The sequence below is a fragment of the Trematomus bernacchii genome, unplaced genomic scaffold, assembly GCF_902827165.1.
Source record: "Trematomus bernacchii unplaced genomic scaffold, fTreBer1.1, whole genome shotgun sequence".
NCBI classification, from domain to species: domain Eukaryota; kingdom Metazoa; phylum Chordata; class Actinopteri; order Perciformes; family Nototheniidae; genus Trematomus; species Trematomus bernacchii.
In genome coordinates this window covers 2,003,661-2,022,233 of record NW_022987723.1, presented here as the reverse complement: position 1 = coordinate 2,022,233, position 18,573 = coordinate 2,003,661, and the positions used below count along the sequence as shown (strand labels likewise).

Below are 18,573 nucleotides of genomic sequence, written 5' to 3'. Positions count from 1 at the left end.
CAAAATCCCCATAAAGTGGAATCATCACCTCAATAAAACGGCAACATCTGAACAGTACAACCTTGATGTTGGTAGGATTTATAATAATGTTGTATTAAGTTTGGTGTTGTTTTGTCCTTACTACAACTAATTTCTTACTGCAAACATTTGGAAACACTCACTTTTCACAGATTTGTTTTGCACTAGTTTAAAGTGGACCTATCATGCTATATTTGAATAATATAGTGTAGGACCATACCTATATAAGGCATATTTATACTTTTTTTTTTTTTCAAAATACCAAACAGATCATGCATTTTAGCCATGCCTCATTTTGCTCAATTTGACATTTTTTAGATCTGTTTTTAGCAAGGGCTGTGAGAACAGCACCATCTACTGGCCTGGCATATGTACTACAGTGTCTCCAGCGCTTTCGAACAGCAATGGCCGTGGTTGTCTCCTCCTGATTGGTGGAGTTGGCCCAATAGCCGTAGCGCCACCGTCCTGACGTCAGGACAGTGTTCAAATCTGGATCAGTTTTTATCAGATCCGTTGCAGCCCCTTTTTTAGAGATTTGGGCATGGAGGAAAATAGAGAGGGTTGTGTTTTCTGACACTTGGTGAGTTCCCTGGAACACCGGGGACACATATTCATGTACAAAAGACGTACAAAGGTGCATTTTGCATGATGGGTCCCCTTTAACTTCTCACATAGAAAAAGGCAGACTTGTGCTAATAATCTGCAGCCTCTCAGTTGAAGACACACAGAGAATGAAAACAAGACCCTCAATTGATTATTTTCAGTGGGACTCTCCTGGATCCCCGTCTCACCACCTGGCTTTTATGCAAGGTTTATTTTCCTGACCCAGTCGCTTTTCAAAGTCTTGTTACTCTCACATTTGATTCTCTCACACACATTCTGCAAAGTTGTTTACCCAGAGTATTAACTGACCTCCCTGCTCCTTAGCCAAACACCTCAGCAGGAAGCAACATTACCTCCCCAACACTGGCCCGCTGCCACAGCATTGTAATGGAGAAACCTTGGCGTAAATCTACACTCATGTCAAAACTAAAAACACAATGCATGTTAGATCAAGGACATCGGCTTACACTGGAAACACCCAACAGCCATGAGAGCAACTACTTTTTTAATAAAACACTTTCACATGTGTTTGCAGGTATCAAAGTCAAAGTCAACTTTATTGTCAATCTTCCAGTTTGTGTGGACAGACAGAGAGATCGCAATACTGTTTCCCACAATCCCGAATATAAAAACAAATGTATATAAAATATAAAAATATGTGTGCAAATATGTATATATATATATACACAGTCAAAGACACATTTTTACATGTGCACACATTAAGACCTAAATAAAAACACAACAATCAACATATACAACATAACGGTCACTTCAATATTTTGAGAATGTGCATTAGTGCAGATTGTCCATCGAATGTGCATTATTGTCCATGGCAGCGTAAAAAGTGTCTGGTGCTGGATCTGAGTGTGTGGGAGTTATAGTCCAGTGGGGGCAGGGGCGGAGAGGGGGCAGATTTCAGCCTCCTGACAGCCTGGTGGAAAAACTATTGCCATGAACTGATTGATTGATTGATTGAATTAGCATCCAGCGCAGTGGGCTGTGCGTTGATCGTCAGATCAAGGGTGGCGTTGGGGAACTCCAGTTCGAAACCCGCCCTCGCCGCCACTGCGTCAGGCCGTTGTGTCCTTGGGCAAGACACTTCACTCGAATTTGCTCCTGTGGGTACTGTCCACAGTACATGACCGTTACATGTATGATATGTGTGTAATGTGTACTTGTAAAGCATTTTTGTAAAGCACCTTGAATTGCCTTTTGTTGAAAGGTGCTATATAAATAAACTTGCCTTGCCTTGATGACTTCGAGGTGTGAAGATGGGCAGAGTGGCGCAGTGGGCTGTGCGTTGATCATCAGATCAAGGGGGCGTTGGGGAACACCAGTTCGAAACCCGCTGCGTCTGTAAAGCCGCTATGTTACGGCTTACACTTCACCTGAATTTGCTCCTGTGGGTACTGTCCACAGTACATGACCGTTACATGTATGATATGTGTGTATTGTGTATTGTGTATTTGTAAAGCGCTTTGAGCATCTGGAAAAGTGCTATAATAAATGTAAGGAATTATTCATTATGAATTACTATGAACTCCCAGTTATTAATTCATAGTCAGTCTTTGTTTGTGTGTTTCTGATTTAGTGTGTTAATGTTCCTCAGATGTTCCAGGACCTGGGTGTGTTGGTGCTGTCCGGAGCCTCTGAGGGCTACAACGTGTGTCTATTTGCTTACGGACAAACAGGATCTGGAAAGACGTACACCATGATGGGGACACCGGTGAGGAATCACTGCACGGCATTATGTACATATCTCACAATGCACATTCAATACAAAGCAACTGTTACACAAATTGTAAAAACATGCTCTGCTGCAAATAGGCAAATGTGAATATTCTGTAATTATTAGGTAAGGTAAGTTACATTTATTTATATAGCACATTTTCAGACACAGAGGCAAGTGCTTTACATCATTATTAACACTTAATAAGAAAGACATGAGAAAGGAACACAGTAAATAAACATAATGGAATAACAGATTCATAAAACCCATGCTTAAAAGAGATACAGAATAGTTTAAAAACAACATTGTAAATACGGTAGGTGCCAAAAGTAGTGTCATCGACTTAAAATAACTCGGTGTTGGTGAAGACCTCAGGTTTTCTGCGACCTAATTCTACATGGAAACTGTCAAAACGTATCTGTACACTCACTTTCTGTTTCTTTGTATCATCTCAGGACTCCATTGGCTTGACTCCTCGGATCTGTCAGGTAAGATAAGATAAGATAAGATAAGACTTTATTCATCCCGAAGGAAATTGTTGTGCCAGAGTTACAAAAATACCCTTCATTAGATTGTTTGATCAATGTAAAGAGCACCAGGGTTGGGTGAGAATTCAAGTTATTTCCAACCGGTAACTGTCAGCCCAACAACTGACGTTCCTTTTCACCTCCGTTTTCACATTCGATCGTACAGCCACCACTATAGCCTATTCTTATAGTGCTTTTTTTCAGGCATAAGGGCGCTGGGGAGCCCTCTGTTCTTCCTGAAAATCTTCCACTGCAAAAATAAGTCAGAGCATCATGAAAAAGATGCTTGGTGCAGCACTTTTTCTATATACGCTCTCTCCTCAATGGTTACAATTGATAAAAAGATGCTGGCACACAGAAAATAAATGCTATTTGGACACCTTTCCAATTACCCTGTTGTGTGAAAGACTCTTTGGAAATGATTCTAACAAGAACATGCATAATATGGCCAAACTCCAGCTGCCCGTTCCTATTTGCCCTTGAGTTGAATTCAGCTTTTTCAGGTTATTTTATACCGAGTTACATTTTTTTGCAGGAAGACCATTGAATTAGCTTATTAAAATGACAATCATATAAAGATCCCCAGGCGATGGACAAAGCCAATCACCAAAAGGCCAAATATCAATCAAATCGCCGAACCCTGGTGAGCTCACTAATAACTGAACTACTTGAATATTTGATGTTTTAGTGTCAAGTAAATTTCAACTTTTCTGACAGGGTCTCTTTAGGTCTGAAGACACTTTTCCTGATGAGCAAAACTCAAGCAGAGTGGAGATCAGGTACTGATGTTCATTAAAATGTTTATTTTTAATTACTGCATTTTTTTATTGGTTTTCCCTGTGTTGACATTCAAATTTCACGAGTACTTGCTGCAAAGCTTCAGGCAAAACAATGCAAATCAGAAACTGGATTTTCTTGTCAGTGTTGGATGGATCAATTCACTTCTTGTAGGCAATGAGGGCAGATTTGATACCTTACCTACCATTCATCAGAAAGTAAAATGCTTTGTTTTAAAGATTTGAATACTATTGTGTACATCATGTAGTCTATGTTTCTGGGTCATTTGGTTGGCAAAAGCAGACAATGTACTGTAACCATGACTACGACCCGGTTCTCATAAAGCCAGGGTCCATTGAGTTATTTTGACCCCCCCCCGCTTCTTTGTCTCTCTGTACTTTCAACTTCCACTAAAGGCTAAATGCCAGGAAGGTAAAGTTGTTTTGGAAAATGCCACATGATGGATTTCCAAAAACAACAAACATGATGTGATATGACATAGGTTGCTGACATGAAATGATCCTCATTGACATGTCGTCTTATCCCTGCAGCTTCCTGGAGATCTATAACGAGCGTGTGCGAGACCTGCTGAGAGGAGGCGAGCAGAAGAAGAGATCCTCCCTGAGAGTGAGAGAACACCCTGAGAAAGGACCGTATGTACAAGGTGAGTGTTTGTGCCATCTGCACATGTACTTTGTAAAGTGGGAGATGGCAAAGACAGACTGTCATTCCCAGGAGTAAACTCTGCTGGACTTTAAAAAGCACACTTTATTTGCCTTTCCCATTACTATATGATCCATAAAATGATGATTCTCCCAATACAACGCTTGCAGTAGAATCACCATCACACTTTCCCACACATTTTGCACTGTAAAAGACAAGTACCTGTACACCTCCATACAGGATATGCACTTACAGTACACAGGGAAATACAAAGGCATCATTAAACACAAAGCAAGTCAAAATAATGAATTGTGATTTAAATTAATTTCATTTGCAATTGCACAAAAATATTGAGCTCAAAATTAACAGATTAATTACGCTTTTTGACTTTTTCTGTCTGTCTTACTGATTAATACTCAACTACACAAGGCTTTCAAATCCCTTTACCTCAGTCAAAGGAGAATTAACCTAAGAAACTAAGATAACAAAGCTGTGCACAGGAAAAAATAAATATTCTTGCAGCAACTGTATGTCTAAGACATCAATTAGGACTGCATACTTGAGTATTATGGTCTGGCCGTGAGCTTTATGAAATATCCATTTATCATTTAAGAAGTGTATACAAACACTCAGCAGGATCATATAGTTGGGGCATTTGTCTAAAGCACTTAGCTTTGAAGGGTCTGAAGATGAGATTGGAAATGAAAGCTTAAAGGTCCCCTATTATACTGTTTTTCATCAATATATTATGGGTCTCAGATATATACAGAACATGTCTCTGAAGTGTTTGGCTCCAAACACCAAACAGATCATTGCAGCATTACCCATAATCCCCTCTGTTTCAGCCCTGTTTCAAAAGTGCTGATTCTCTGTCTGTTACTTTAGATGAAAATAAGGAGCCACTCCCCACGCCCCTCTGAGAGATATTTGGTTAAAAATAACACATGTAGTAGTATTAGTAGTATAGTAGTATTCGTTTATTTGTCCCCGAGGGGAAAATGGGTTGCAGCACATCACAAAGGCATTTCAAAAGATAAGACAATACGTCACTGACAACAACATACACAGATTAAAACAAACAGACATAAGAAAACCAGATATCGGCAGACATGACAAGGGGCCTAGGCCCTCACAATGGTGCTCTAGGAGGAGATTCAGGTGATAAGGTGTGGGGGGGGGGGGTTACCTTGGTTGGTGATTGGCTAATGGTTACACAAGCCAAAACATCGTTATGACATCATAAAGTGTCCAAAATCTGATCAGCTCGTTTTCAGACAGGTTTTTATATAAATGGATCAGGACAAAAAGAGAGAGAATCTTTTTTCCTGAAACTTCCAGAATCTCTTCTATCACATGTTTGTGTATAAAAGACATGAAAAAGTGGATTTTGCAGAATAGGTCCCCTTTAAATCTTCTTCTCCCTACACTATCATAAACACTCAGGCACATCATTTTGTCAAATTATGGACTTGGACTTGTAACATGGTGTGCAGTATTTTGAGTAATGCTCGTGTCTTGTAAGTTTAGTTTACAAGTCACTGTGGTATGTGGTCAGGGATGGGATATGTTCCTCTCGTCCAGAAGCGTCCGTCCTGGCTCTACACCCACACTGTAGCTTGTCTCTCTCTCTTTTTTATTTCTTCCCATGTCTCTTTATCCGCTTTTTTTCCCTCTCCCTCTCATCCGCCCCCATCTCTATGTATAAAGCCCTGCATCCACTCATTGTCAGTTGCACGAGAAATCCCAGTTGACCAGAGGAAGTGAAGTCATTTCCTGGTGGCTCAGAGGAGAACACTCAGGACCCATTTAGGCCTTAACTCCTCCATCAACACATGGCCATCAAACAGGGTTTCACTGCCACTCAATTCTGCTAACGTAATTCAAATATTTGTGTGCAATGTTCATATTTAAAACAAGGAATAAGTAACCCACATGTTCCAGCACAATGAGGCTCTGTGGTAATGGGAGAGAGGATGCGTTTAACAGCCTGTTAAATTGATGTGATTCACGCATGGAAGCAGAACATTGTTGCTGGTTCTTTTTCAACGCTGTGGGAAAATGTTACAGATCAAGCGTGACAAAGCATTGATGAGACATTTCCTGTTTTGTCTTTTCACATTTCTATCTCCCTGTTTTATCCAAATGTGTTTTTCATGTTTGCTGAAGTATTATCAGTGTCGGGTCCCTTTCAGTTTCATGTTTTGTTTGGGAGATATCTCTACAATCTGCTTGTGTCACATAGTGGTTCAAGGTTCTTTATTGTCAAACTGACATAGCTACAGAGCAATTATGTAGTTGAAAATCTTATGTCACAGGCTTCTCCAACAATGCAACAAGATCTCTGCATTTGATCCATCCTAGTGTTAGGAGCAGTGAGCAGCCATTAGGTTGGCGCTCGGGGAGCGGTGTGGGGACAGCACCTTGCTCAGGGGCACCTCGGTAGTTACTTGGTCGTTCCGAGATTCGAACCGGTAACCTTCCGGTTCCCAGGCCGAGTCCCTACGGACTGAGCCACCACCGCCCTACATAGTGAACCTTTATTTATTTTGTTTATTTACTACTTTTGGTGTATCCTTATTACAATGGCAGACAAGCCTAACCAACACATTTGAAACATACTGTATATCCTATTTTATCTTTTTAGATTCATACTTTTCAATTTCTTTAAGAAGATTCTGTAAAATGCAGTTTTTCTAACTCTGAAAACGTTGTTTTATATGCATCTTGATACACAATGTTACACTTAGAAGGAGTTTTCCATCACATTTCCCCTCTAGAAATCAAGTCAAACAATAAACATTGAGGTTGTTTTAAAAACGTAACTCTCTTGGCCTATGTGCTTTTAGTTTTCTCAACGTTTTGTTTCTCTTTTTGTTTCCATCAGACCTGTCACAGCACGTTGTCTCGGACTGCAAGCAGGCCATGGATCTTTTGGAGGAAGGCATCGCCAACCGGATCACCGCGGCAACCCACAACCACGACGCCAGCAGCCGGTCCCACGCCATCTTCACCATCCAGTACACACAGGTCCTCCTCTCGCTTACATAGAGCTATCAGTTAATAATCAATCTGCTAATAGTTTTGCCAAATAGTGCTCCTTTGGGTGCAGATCATATTTTTAGTATCTGTTTTCAGGTGAAATGTTTATCAATATTTGTAGATTCCAGTCTGAATACTCTCGCCCTTTCTCCACAGGCGATCCTTGAAAATAACCTTCCTTCAGAAACTGTCAGCAAGATTAACCTGGTGGATCTGGCTGGGAGGTAAACTGTTATTTCCTTTGTTGTGTTATTTTCTCAACATGCTTTCAGTCAAAGTCATTGACTAAACTGCCCCCTAGTGGATAGTTGCTACTGCCCTTAGGTTTTAAAAAAATCTTCACTTCCACATTTATTTTTGGGATAATAATAATAATAATACATTTATAAAGCGCTTTTCCTGGTGCTCAAAGCGCTTACAAGCAAGTAAAACAAAATAACAACAACAGTAGAAAGTGCTAAGCTAGGTGGAATAAGGGTTAGGGTTAGGGATAGTGGTGGTCTAATGGATAGTGAGGTGGGCTGAAGGTTGTGAGTTCGAATCCCACCAGGAACATCACCACTAGTGTGCCCTTGAGTAAGGCACTTGGTCCTTAGTTACTCCAGGGAGAATGTCCTTGTAATTGGTCATTGTAAGTTGCTTTGGATAAAAGCGTCAGCTAAATGAAATGTAATGTAATGTTAGTTGATTAGGAGTTGAAGGCAAGAGTGAAAAGGTGAGTTTTGAGGGATTGTTTGAATGATGTGAGAGTGTTGGCGGATCTGACGTGGCTGGGGAGGGAGTTCCAGAGTGGGGGGGAGGCTGCTGCGAAGGCCCTGTCACCCCAGGTCCGGAGCTTTGTCCTGATGGGCTGCGGTAGGTTAGCTTCAGCAGACCTGAGGCGACGGGTGGGGGTGTGTCGTTGGATGAGGTCACAGAGGTAGGGGGGAGGGGGGGCAAGGTTGTTGAGGGCTTTGAAAGTGAAAAGTAATATTTTAAAGTCAATGCGGTGTTTGATGGGGAGCCAGTGGAGGTCATGGAGGACAGGGGTGATGTGGTCGGGTGGAGGTGAGCAAGCGGGCAGCTGAGTTTTGGACATATTGAAGTTTTTTTAGTATGAATGCAGCTGATCCAAAATAGTAATAATATAATAATAATAATAATAGTAATAATGTTTCTTTAATCATTGTGACTGACATGAACCTCATGTTGTGTTTGTGTTGTGTTTCTCAGTGAGAGAGCAGACCCTCACTACTGCAGGGACAGACTCACAGAGGGCTCCAACATCAACAAGTCTCTGGTCACTTTGGGTATCGTCATATCTGCTCTTGGTAAATTCACATACTACTTATGATTTACATTTGAAGTTCAAGTGACGCTGTCTGGAAAACAAAGCAGTTCTTACTCCGAAATGAATCTAGCGTTGACCTCCAAAATTCTTTATACTTTTCCTTGATCTCGACAGTATTCACTTCTCTTCTGTGACACGCTCTTCTTAAATCCCCTCATCCTTTGTTCCTCCTACTCCCTCTGTCTCCGCAGCCCAGAACTCCCAGATGTCCAGCAGCTGCCAGAGTATCAACAGCATGGCCTCTGAGGGCGATGGCAGCACAGGGGGAAGCCACAGCAGCTCCCTGTCTGGAGGAGGGGGAGGAGGAGGAGGGAGGAGGCACTGCTTCATCCCATACAGAGACTCAGTCCTCACCTGGCTACTGAAAGACAGCCTGGGCGGCAACTCCAAAACCATCATGATTGCAAGTGAGTACAAGAGATTTTTTGAATTGTTATTGTTATTTTATTATATCGGACCCAGTGTGATTTCAGAGAAAATGCAACACATCAATTATAAAAGGATAGTTGTATTATGACAAGCAGAAACCTGAGCAAATCCAATTAATTTAAATATCTGTGTTTATTAGGATCATAAGTTGTTTTGTTAAAGTAGAGGCTTGTATGTGAAAATTATTTCAAATATAATCAGTACAACTTACTTTGGAGTAAATTAATTAACTTAAGTTTAAGTCGGTTTTGATTCCATTACCCTTAAATGAGTGACTTAACACATAGTAAGAGTGTATGGAGTACAAGAGATGTAACTATTGTAAAAGGACCTTGGCTTTGATTTTTCAATCTCAAAACAAAAAATGTATTTAAAGTAAAAAATGAAAGGAATAATCGATAGTGAAAATTCAATTGTACAAATAATGTTAATAAAAGGCGAGAAATGTCTGCATACAATGTCTGAAAGGTGTTTTTTGTAATGTTTTTGTCTCAATCTTATTACATGTGATTAATGTGTGTTCTAATTTCTATGTGTAACTTTTGCTTGTGAATTTCTGTGTGTGTGTGTGTGTTTGTGTTGCAGCGGTCTCTCCCTCTGCTAACAGCTACAACGAGACCCTTAGCACCCTGCGCTATGCTGCACATGCCAGAAATATTGTCAACAAGCCCCGGGTTAATGAGGTCAGTGGCTGTTAATAGTGCGGTGCCAACACTCAATGTTTGATATAAAAGCTTTCAGCAGGTTAATGTGTGCTGTGCTCTGTGTGCAGGATGCCAGTGTTCGGCTGATCAGGGAGCTGAGAGAGGAGATTGACAGGCTGAAGAGCATGCTGCTCAGCTTTGAAATGGTATGGAGGCTTTTTATCGTTACAGTATAGCACTTACTCTCCAGGGGATAAACCCACTCCCTTTCTTAGTACTGTAAGGCTTTCAATAAGAGAGATTCCCACATTACACGTTTTTTTTAGCGATGGCTTAATACAGTTCTTTGTGTCTTTGTGAGACTTTTCTTCCCCTGGGTGGTAACGATTGAATTGAATTGTGACACTTGTGACATTTCCCTAAGGCGCAGTATTTTTTACTGATCATTTTTCTCCCTCTTGACTGACAGCAACGTAATCCCAGTCCATCCCTGAGCGATGAGAGGGATGGAAATCTCTCTGACATCGTGCTACAGAACGAACTGAAGGTAACACAGGGTGGACATGCATGGTTTCATCCACTGACAGATACAGTCGTCCGTGACGCATCATCGTGTGACACTCATTTCACTATAAAGAAGTACAGGGCAACATATAATAGGAAGGCTGGGGACAGTGCGCCCCACATAAAGCCTCTCTCCACAATGACTACACCATCTTAACCATCACTTCCTATAAGTCTGTCATCACAAATGCCTGTACGTCCAAGCATTGTTATCTAGCAGGTGACATTGACATTGATTTCAAACCCTAGTCAATTCACAAGGTTTAAGACATGTGAAAGGTGCATGATAAACACTTAGAGCAGGGGTGTCAAACTCAAATACACAGTGGGCCAAAATAAAAAAATCGGTACTAGTCGAGGGCCGGACTGGTTCAATGTTTATTGCAAAACTTATTGAAATGAACTTCTTGCACATATTAAACCTGGAACTAACAAAGCTTAAATGATTGCCTATAAAAACAACATTAAACATGAAATAATCAGTTGCATTCATTTCTTATGGCTCTATCTGCAGCTTTTCCTCAGTCATTTCTTATGATTACATTTTTCCACAGGCCAACAACAGCTTCAACAAAACTATTTCCCTCAAAGAAAAAACCAAACATGCCCTGTTGTTGTGAGAAACAAAGTGCAGAAGGAAACATGTAAACTCAGTGTGCTGCTCTGTGATGCTAGTTCAAGCCAGATACTTGGCATCTCATCTTGGGTGCAAGTTCATCAATGTTTGGGGTCAGGCTCTGAGCTGAGGAGACCCTCAGGATTGAGTGAAGGTGTGCGTGCAATATACCGGCGGGCCAGATCTAAAAGTAATTAGAAATTATCCTGCGGGCCGAAATGAAATCCACCAAGGGCCTGATTTGGCCCCCGGGCCTTAAGTTTGACACATGTGACTTAAAGGACCAGTTTACACAAGCTATGTTGAACACATTTTCCAACTCAATATGTTTCTTTGTAGAAAATGTTAAAAAAAAAGAAGGTCTGTGGATTGTCTAGGACGTCTTTTCCTAAAAAATAAACCACACAAAAGAACCATCACATAAGCTCCGGTTCAATTTCCTCTGCTGTATTGGTATGGCAGCAGATGTCTCAGCAGTGAATATCACAAACACTTTGGGTAGGAATAATTGTGGATCTTCCTCTGACACATTGTCACTGTTTGTTTTACTTTGAAACCTCTCTGGAAATGTAAGGGAAATATTGCGGTTTAAACTGTAAACATGTATTATGTAACACAGTTAGATATTGTAAATTACAATACAGTTTATCCTATTTTTTTTATACAGGTACAATGACATGAGTAGAGCTACTCCTTTTTTTTTAAGGTGCCATCAAAAATACAAAAAAACAAACAAGAGACGTACAACATTCAGGAGAAGACAACATACAAACAACAAGCATTCATACTTCAATATGCAGAACAAGTTAAAGTGCAGGAATTGATTGGTTTAAGTAAAATAAATAGGTTTGAATGTGTATTAAAAAATATATATATATATATATATATATATATACATATTATTTCCTTGACCACAGATATTTACCCCCCTGGTTTTAACCTCCTCTCGTAATCTCCTTAATCCCCCTCCCCTACACACACCACAACACAGACTATATCACCCCTTGCTGCTAAATACCAATCAACTATGTGCAATATATATATATGCCGTTAATAACTGTGTAATTTATAACTGGCTGCTAATCCTTAGAACCGTTACAAGGTGTGTTGTTTTGCATTTTGTATCTTGTAAATTGTGTAACTTGCTGTAGTTAAATACCATCAAACTATGTGCTATATGTGCAATATATACATTTTATAAAACGGACAAGTAAAATCAAGCAATCTGATTGGTTCTTAGCCGTGGTATACTGAGCGTATACCACGGGTAGAATTGTAAGTTACTTTTCACAACAACTCAGTATCCCTCCGCGTCTGAGATAAACAGTATACAGTTGGGCTGAAAAGCAAACTGCCTGCTTCACGTCGGGCCGAACCACGCCCCTTAGCTGTGATATAATGAGCATATACCACGGCCTGTCGTGAGCTATTGCTTAAATATACATATGCCATTAATAACTGTGTAATATATACCTGGCTGCTAAATCCTAAGAACTGTTACAGGCTTTGTATTTTGGAAAGTATTTTTTTTTTATATAATATTTTTATTATATCATAACTTAGTACTTTTTTCTTAACATAGGTAACATTAAGCTGTCTGTGGCTCTTTCCTGCTGTAACGATGCTAATAAACTAATAAAGGTATTCTGATTCTGATTCTAATCCCCATCCTCCTCAGGTGGAGCAGCTGACGAAGGACTGGTCGGAGAGCTGGAGAGACAAGAAGGAGCTGCTGGAGCAGTACAGCGTGGACATCAACCGAGACCGGGCAGGATTCCTCATCAACTCCCTCCGACCGCACCTGGTGACTCTCGATGGGGACGTCCTCAGCACCGGGGTCGTCTTCTATCACCTCAGGGTAACAGGAAAACAAAGACAAGTCGATGTGTTCGGCCCCTTCTGTGTGTCTTTTTGAATTGTGTGCAGTGCAGTGTGAATATTACAATGTAATTATTAGCTATCAAAATTGCTAGTATACGTGTAGCACTTAATATAAATATTAATAGTGTTATGCATGCTTGCTGCATTCGATGGTATTAAATGTGTACTTTCACCCGGTCTCTCTCTTTGTACGTTTCCTTTCATCCCCACAGACGCATGACTTGTTTGAACTACATCACGCAAACTCCCACAAACTGACATTCTTTCCATTTGCTCTACTTTTCTCCAACTCTGAAGTTACTGGTTTGTCAGCTGCCTTGACTAAAACCATCTCTTTTCTTTCTACTAGATTCTTCCCCCTCCTCCTCCGCCTCCTAATATTTCTCTTTGTACTGCTAGAAAAACTCTTGAGAAAAGGTGCGTTTCTTCTGTATTATTCAAAATAACCTCAAACTGGTGTGTGTGTGTGTGTGTGTGTGTGTGTGTGTGTGTGTGTGTGTGTGTGTGTGTGTGTGTGTGTGTGTGTGTGTGTGTGTGTGTGTGTGTGTGTGTGTGTGTGTGTGTGTGTGTGGTGTGTGTGTGTGTGTGTGTGTGTGTGTGTGTGTGTGTGTGTGTGTGTGTGTGTGTGTGTGTGTGTGTGTGTGTGTGTGTGTGTGTGTGTGTGTGTGTGTGTGTGTGTGTGTGTGTGTGTGTGTGTGTGTGTGTGTGTGTGTGTGTGTGTGTGTGTGTGTGTGTGTGTGTGTGTGTGTGTGTGTGTGTGTGTGTGTGTGTGTTCTTAGTTCTGAGGCTAGGACTCGGGGAGCTTAAGCCGTCCTGATTCTGACAATGACAAGCATACCCTTAGGCCTGACAATTACACTGCTTCCTGCATTTGAAGAGGGGAAGCCACCTGGGAACACATGTGGTCCTGACATATAAGAAAGCCTTTAATCCCATTAGATAAGAATTCAAAGTAAACAAATTATATTTTTTCTGTCAGCTTCGGGGGAGATTAAAAGTGAAAGGACAATAGTTATCTGAATCATTGTGTAAAAGTCCTGTCATTATAACCACTTGTGTTTTGAGCCCATTTAGCTAATATCAACAATGCACAATAGTTATTTTGTTTATGTAGATTTTGAATATATGTTTAGACAATGCTTTTTTTTCTTACAGGAAGGAGTTACCCACATAGGACCTCAGGAACAGTATAAAGAACCACAAATAGGTATTATTAATTCATTCCTTGTCCATGTTTCTCCATCCAGCTTCCTTTTCAAACTGTATAACCAGACTATTTTGAATGAATTGTTTCACATTACCATCTTACAGCAACACTGTCTTATCGCAGAGTAGAAATGCAGCATACTGGATGCTGTAGAGACAAAACATGCTTTGAATGTTCACTTTTAATTAAATGCTGCATGTTGTGCTGAATATATTTAGCAGTACAGTAGCTACATCTGTAAAGCTTTCTCAATCCGTAAGTGCAATTGTGTTTCTTGTGCGCTTTGCTTGTAGTTCTGCAGGGAAGTGCCAGCTGTGAGATTGAAAACCACGGAGGTGTGGTGACACTCAGGCCGCTGCCCGGCTGCGTCTGCCTGCTCAACGACAGAGAGGTCACTGAGCCCTGCAGACTGGCTCAAGGTCAGCTCCACAGTTTGTTCCCACTGCATTTTGAGTCAAAGCACACAGCAAAAGGGAGCTGTCGCAAGTTTTTTTATTATATCTGATCTAAGCCTGTGAACTTGCATACCACTTTTATTTGGCTCATAATAAACACACATTTTTATGTTATCATCCTAATGCAGCTATCGTCACACTCGTGCCTTTGGAAGATTAGCTCAGTTATGGCATGTTTAAGAGGGAAGAAGATAACTTGTTTTTGTGTTGCCAAGAACACAAGTCCCAGAATTCCCTTCAAAATGGCGCATTTATCTGTCACTGCATGGCAATAGCAGACTGTTATTTCAAACTACCACATAGACGGGTCTGTAATGAGTGTATATTAATTAATTGAATCATTGCAAAACATGTATCGAAACTGCATACACAATTATATAGCAGATAGAAAAACAGCTGATTGCGTCATTGACACAAACATTCAGTGATGCGCAAAATCAGACCTAAGCAGACTTGACACTGAGCATTAAGGCTGTCGTGTAATAAGTGCACTATGTTAAATATCACATATAGGTTAATGTACAATTATATACACACACTGAACAGATAACATATAGGGGTTAATGGATAATGTTATACTGCATATGCATGCATATTTAAAGGGGCACGGATAGATTCCTTCCAAGGGTAAACATATAAACACGCACTGCTACACTGCAGCCATACACACCCTGTCCTCGGCTTGCAGCTACAGGATGAGCACAGCTTCAGATGTCTCTCTGTCTCCAGGGACGGTGATCACCTTGGGAGGAGAGCATAAGTTCCGCTTCAACCACCCGGCGGAGGCAGCCGTCCTCCGGGAACGCAGACGGGTGGGTGCTGCTCCTCTGACAATACAAATGATGCTGTGGTTAAGATGGCAATCTGGATAATATTAATGATAAGCAGATGAATGAGAGGCAGCAGTAGATGATAATGTGAAGCTCTTGATACATAATATAGGGCGCTCAACATAGGGAAGTGGCCTGTGTGGGTGTGTGTGAATGTTTATCACTCCTGATTAGCAGGTGAAACCTTGTATGGTAGCCCGTGTGTGTGTGTTGGTAAGATTGGAAAAGCCAATTTCAATTAACATAATTGTTTCTGATAAAAAAATTACCTGTTTAAAGGAGAGGTGTCATGCTTTTCCGGTTATTACCCGTCCCCTTGTGTGTTATGAAGGTTTTTATGCATGTAAACGGTGTGCAGAGTCAAAACCCTCAAAGTACACCCTATAGCGAGTAAAACTCTAACACAGAAAATACCTCCCCAAAACGCCTCGTTGGAGATACGTCATTGTCCATTTGATTCTTCCGGGACAGCATGATGTCAAGCTGTACCCGGAACGAAATGGACCAATCCGTGGAGCCGTTACGTTACGTCCGCGGAGCCGTTACGTTAAGCCCCCGCTGATTGGTCCAAATTGACCAATCCACGGACTTCCTCACACACACATCTGTGTGCAGGGAGCAGGCAGCTCAGCTGATTTCTCCTCCCTGGCTGCAGGCTGATAACAGACAGTTGGGATCGCGGCGAAATTCTCTCTGCAGACCCATTCTCACAGCGTTTATCAACCTTTTTCTTACTCAATATCAAGCCACACTTATTGTTTTTACTTCGGATGTGAGTTTGTGTGTGCTCGGGATGAGTTTGGCTGTGTTTCACTATGTATCCTAAACAAGGAAACAACACCTCCACGGAGCTCAGCGCGATTCACAACGTCCCGACCAATCAGAGCACACTGTGCTCACAGGGAGGGTGGGGGCTGGAGCTATTGGAGCTACAACGAGCCGTTAAAGGCAGAGAGTGAAATTCAGTGAATACACGTAGTTTACAGAGATGCTGTATGAGAAACCAATGTGAGTTTGGAAAAATGCACAGTATAAATCTATTTTAGTAGACCTCAACAATGGAATTATGATCAGTGGAAATGGCCATGACACCTCTCCTTTAAAAGATTTAGCTGGAACATTATTATTTTTTCATTTCTGGTGAATATTAAAGTTGATATTTTCTTTGCTATTTTTAGGCAAGTGAAGGTGGGATGAGCTGCACCTACATTGATCTATGTCCCTTGACCCCTGACCAAAGGTAAACGCTGCATCCAGAAATACAAAAACAAATGTATCACTCTGTTACTGTATGTGTATTGTGAGAGCTTATTCTGCCAACTCACAGCACACATATTTGATAACAGATACATGTGGTTTGAAATGTTCACGCTTCAGAAATGGGTCAATGCTTCAAACGTATTCAGTTGGTTATTTGGCATGTGTTTGCATTTGCCACCATCATGGTGAAGAATCCCAGTTAGCTTTTTACAGTGCGAGTCAGTTGTTGCTTGGTAACTGCTAAGACCCTGAACTGAAAACCAGCAACAGTAGCATTTACTTTAAACCTGCCACCACCTAACTATTTAATTCTAGACATGAAATTGTTCCAAGGTGAGGTGAGGTTACAATTCTTCCACTATCAGGTTCTCACTTTATATTCTCACCTGGATCTATGTGTCTGTGTTATAGTGTTGAAGAAGAGAATCTCCAAGGCCAGCTGGGTGCCTGTCTCTCCCCCAGCGAGGAGCCCGCTGCCAGGCAGAGTGTGCAGGAGCAGCAGAGCTACGTGGAGAGCTTGCGTCAGGAGATTCAGGCAGAACAAAGACGGGCTGAGAGAGAGCTGGAGAGGGAGCAGGCCCTCCTCCGACAGCAGCACACTGAGAGTAAGTCGTCTCTACACACTCTCAAAGAAAGTTATTGCACACACAGAAACCTGTCAGCTTTTTGAAGTTCAAGATAGTTTTAAAGCAACTGGATAGTTTTGGTGGATATATTTTGTGCAGGTTTAAAGGTCCCCTCTTTTTCATCAATATATTATAGGTCTCGGATATCTACAAAACATGTCTCTGAAGTGTTTGGCTCCAAACACCAAACAGATCTTTGCAGCATCCCATAATCCCCTCTGTTTCAGCCAGGGGCGTCGCCTGGACCTGAAAACATTCGGGGCTTAGCCCACAGTGGCGGCGGCACTACAGTGGCATTTTTTACTGCAACACTCCTCACACGCACACACACAGTACACCCGCGACTGTTACAATGAAGGCTCGATAATCAGCTCACGGCATATAGGCAGGGGTAAAGTGGTATTTTTTATGAGTCGGGGGCTCACCTCCTCGAGGGGGGTCCGGGGGGATGCTCCCCCGGGAAGATTTTTTTTTAAATATTGAAGTTAAATGCATCAATCTGGTGCACTTTGAGAGCAAAATGAAGAGATCTATGGATACCTCTCTCAACACCCATATGAAGCAGAACTGTAAACAGATGTACTTTTTCTTTATGGATATTTTACTAATCACTCCCTTTTTAAACTCTATTCTTGTTTTACTGCCATATAGTATTTCATGACTGTTTTTCCTTTATTCTCTTTTTTTTAATAACTATAATGATCATATGAAGGTGTGCCGCGGAAATAATCTTTTGAATAATTTGTGACCAAACCGTTTGAGACCCACTGAGATAACTTAGACTAAAGTTATGTATCTCAACACTCGAAGAGTCCTTTAGCTCACCTGAGTCTCTCAGTCTGAGAGGAGAGGACTCTCCTCCAGCTTCTTGTGGAACAAACAGCTCCTTATGTCCGTTAGTGCAGCTAGCTAACCAGATGCTAACAACACGGTCCATGCTGACACCGGTCCCTCCCTCCCCCTCTCTCCCTCTCTCTCTCTCTCTCTCACATGCGCTATTGCCACACACACACAGAGCGGAGCTTGAATGACACACGTTTATTTCCATGCAACTCTCTGATTGGTCTGGTGTCATGCCTCTGTTGCATTCACTGAACACGGGAAATTACAGTGGTGCCGTCCTCTCGTGTCATGATGAGGTTCACGTAAAGCACGGTTAATGTATTATATTATTGAGGGAGAATTGTCCGGGGCTACAGAAAAAACATTCGGGGCTAAAGCCCCGGATGCCCAGGCCAGGCGACGCCACTGGTTTCAGCCCTGTTTCCAAAGTGCTGATTCTCTGTCTGTTACTTTAGATGAAAATAAGGAGCCCCTCCCCACGCCCCTCTGAGAGATATTTGGTTAAAAAGAACACAATGGTGCTCTAGGAGGA

The 18,573-nt window shown here is 41.5% G+C and overlaps 1 protein-coding gene across 1 annotated transcript in view; it reads left to right on the top strand.

The window, feature by feature from the left end:
* Positions 1 to 2,231: 2,231 nt before the first annotated feature.
* LOC117493833 (stAR-related lipid transfer protein 9-like) overlaps positions 2,232 to 18,573 on the top strand; it is a gene marked incomplete at its 5' end in the record, with an annotated part of 35,286 nt that continues 18,944 nt past the window's right edge. The window contains 17 exon segments of the mRNA XM_034144404.1: positions 2,232 to 2,347; positions 2,806 to 2,838; positions 3,595 to 3,656; positions 4,206 to 4,318; positions 7,202 to 7,344; positions 7,513 to 7,580; positions 8,569 to 8,666; positions 8,878 to 9,093; positions 9,701 to 9,798; positions 9,888 to 9,965; positions 10,229 to 10,306; positions 12,618 to 12,797; positions 13,976 to 14,027; positions 14,321 to 14,446; positions 15,212 to 15,294; positions 16,491 to 16,552; positions 16,984 to 17,177. Of these exon segments, the coding sequence (XP_034000295.1) occupies positions 2,232 to 2,347; positions 2,806 to 2,838; positions 3,595 to 3,656; positions 4,206 to 4,318; positions 7,202 to 7,344; positions 7,513 to 7,580; positions 8,569 to 8,666; positions 8,878 to 9,093; positions 9,701 to 9,798; positions 9,888 to 9,965; positions 10,229 to 10,306; positions 12,618 to 12,797; positions 13,976 to 14,027; positions 14,321 to 14,446; positions 15,212 to 15,294; positions 16,491 to 16,552; positions 16,984 to 17,177 (1,800 nt within the window).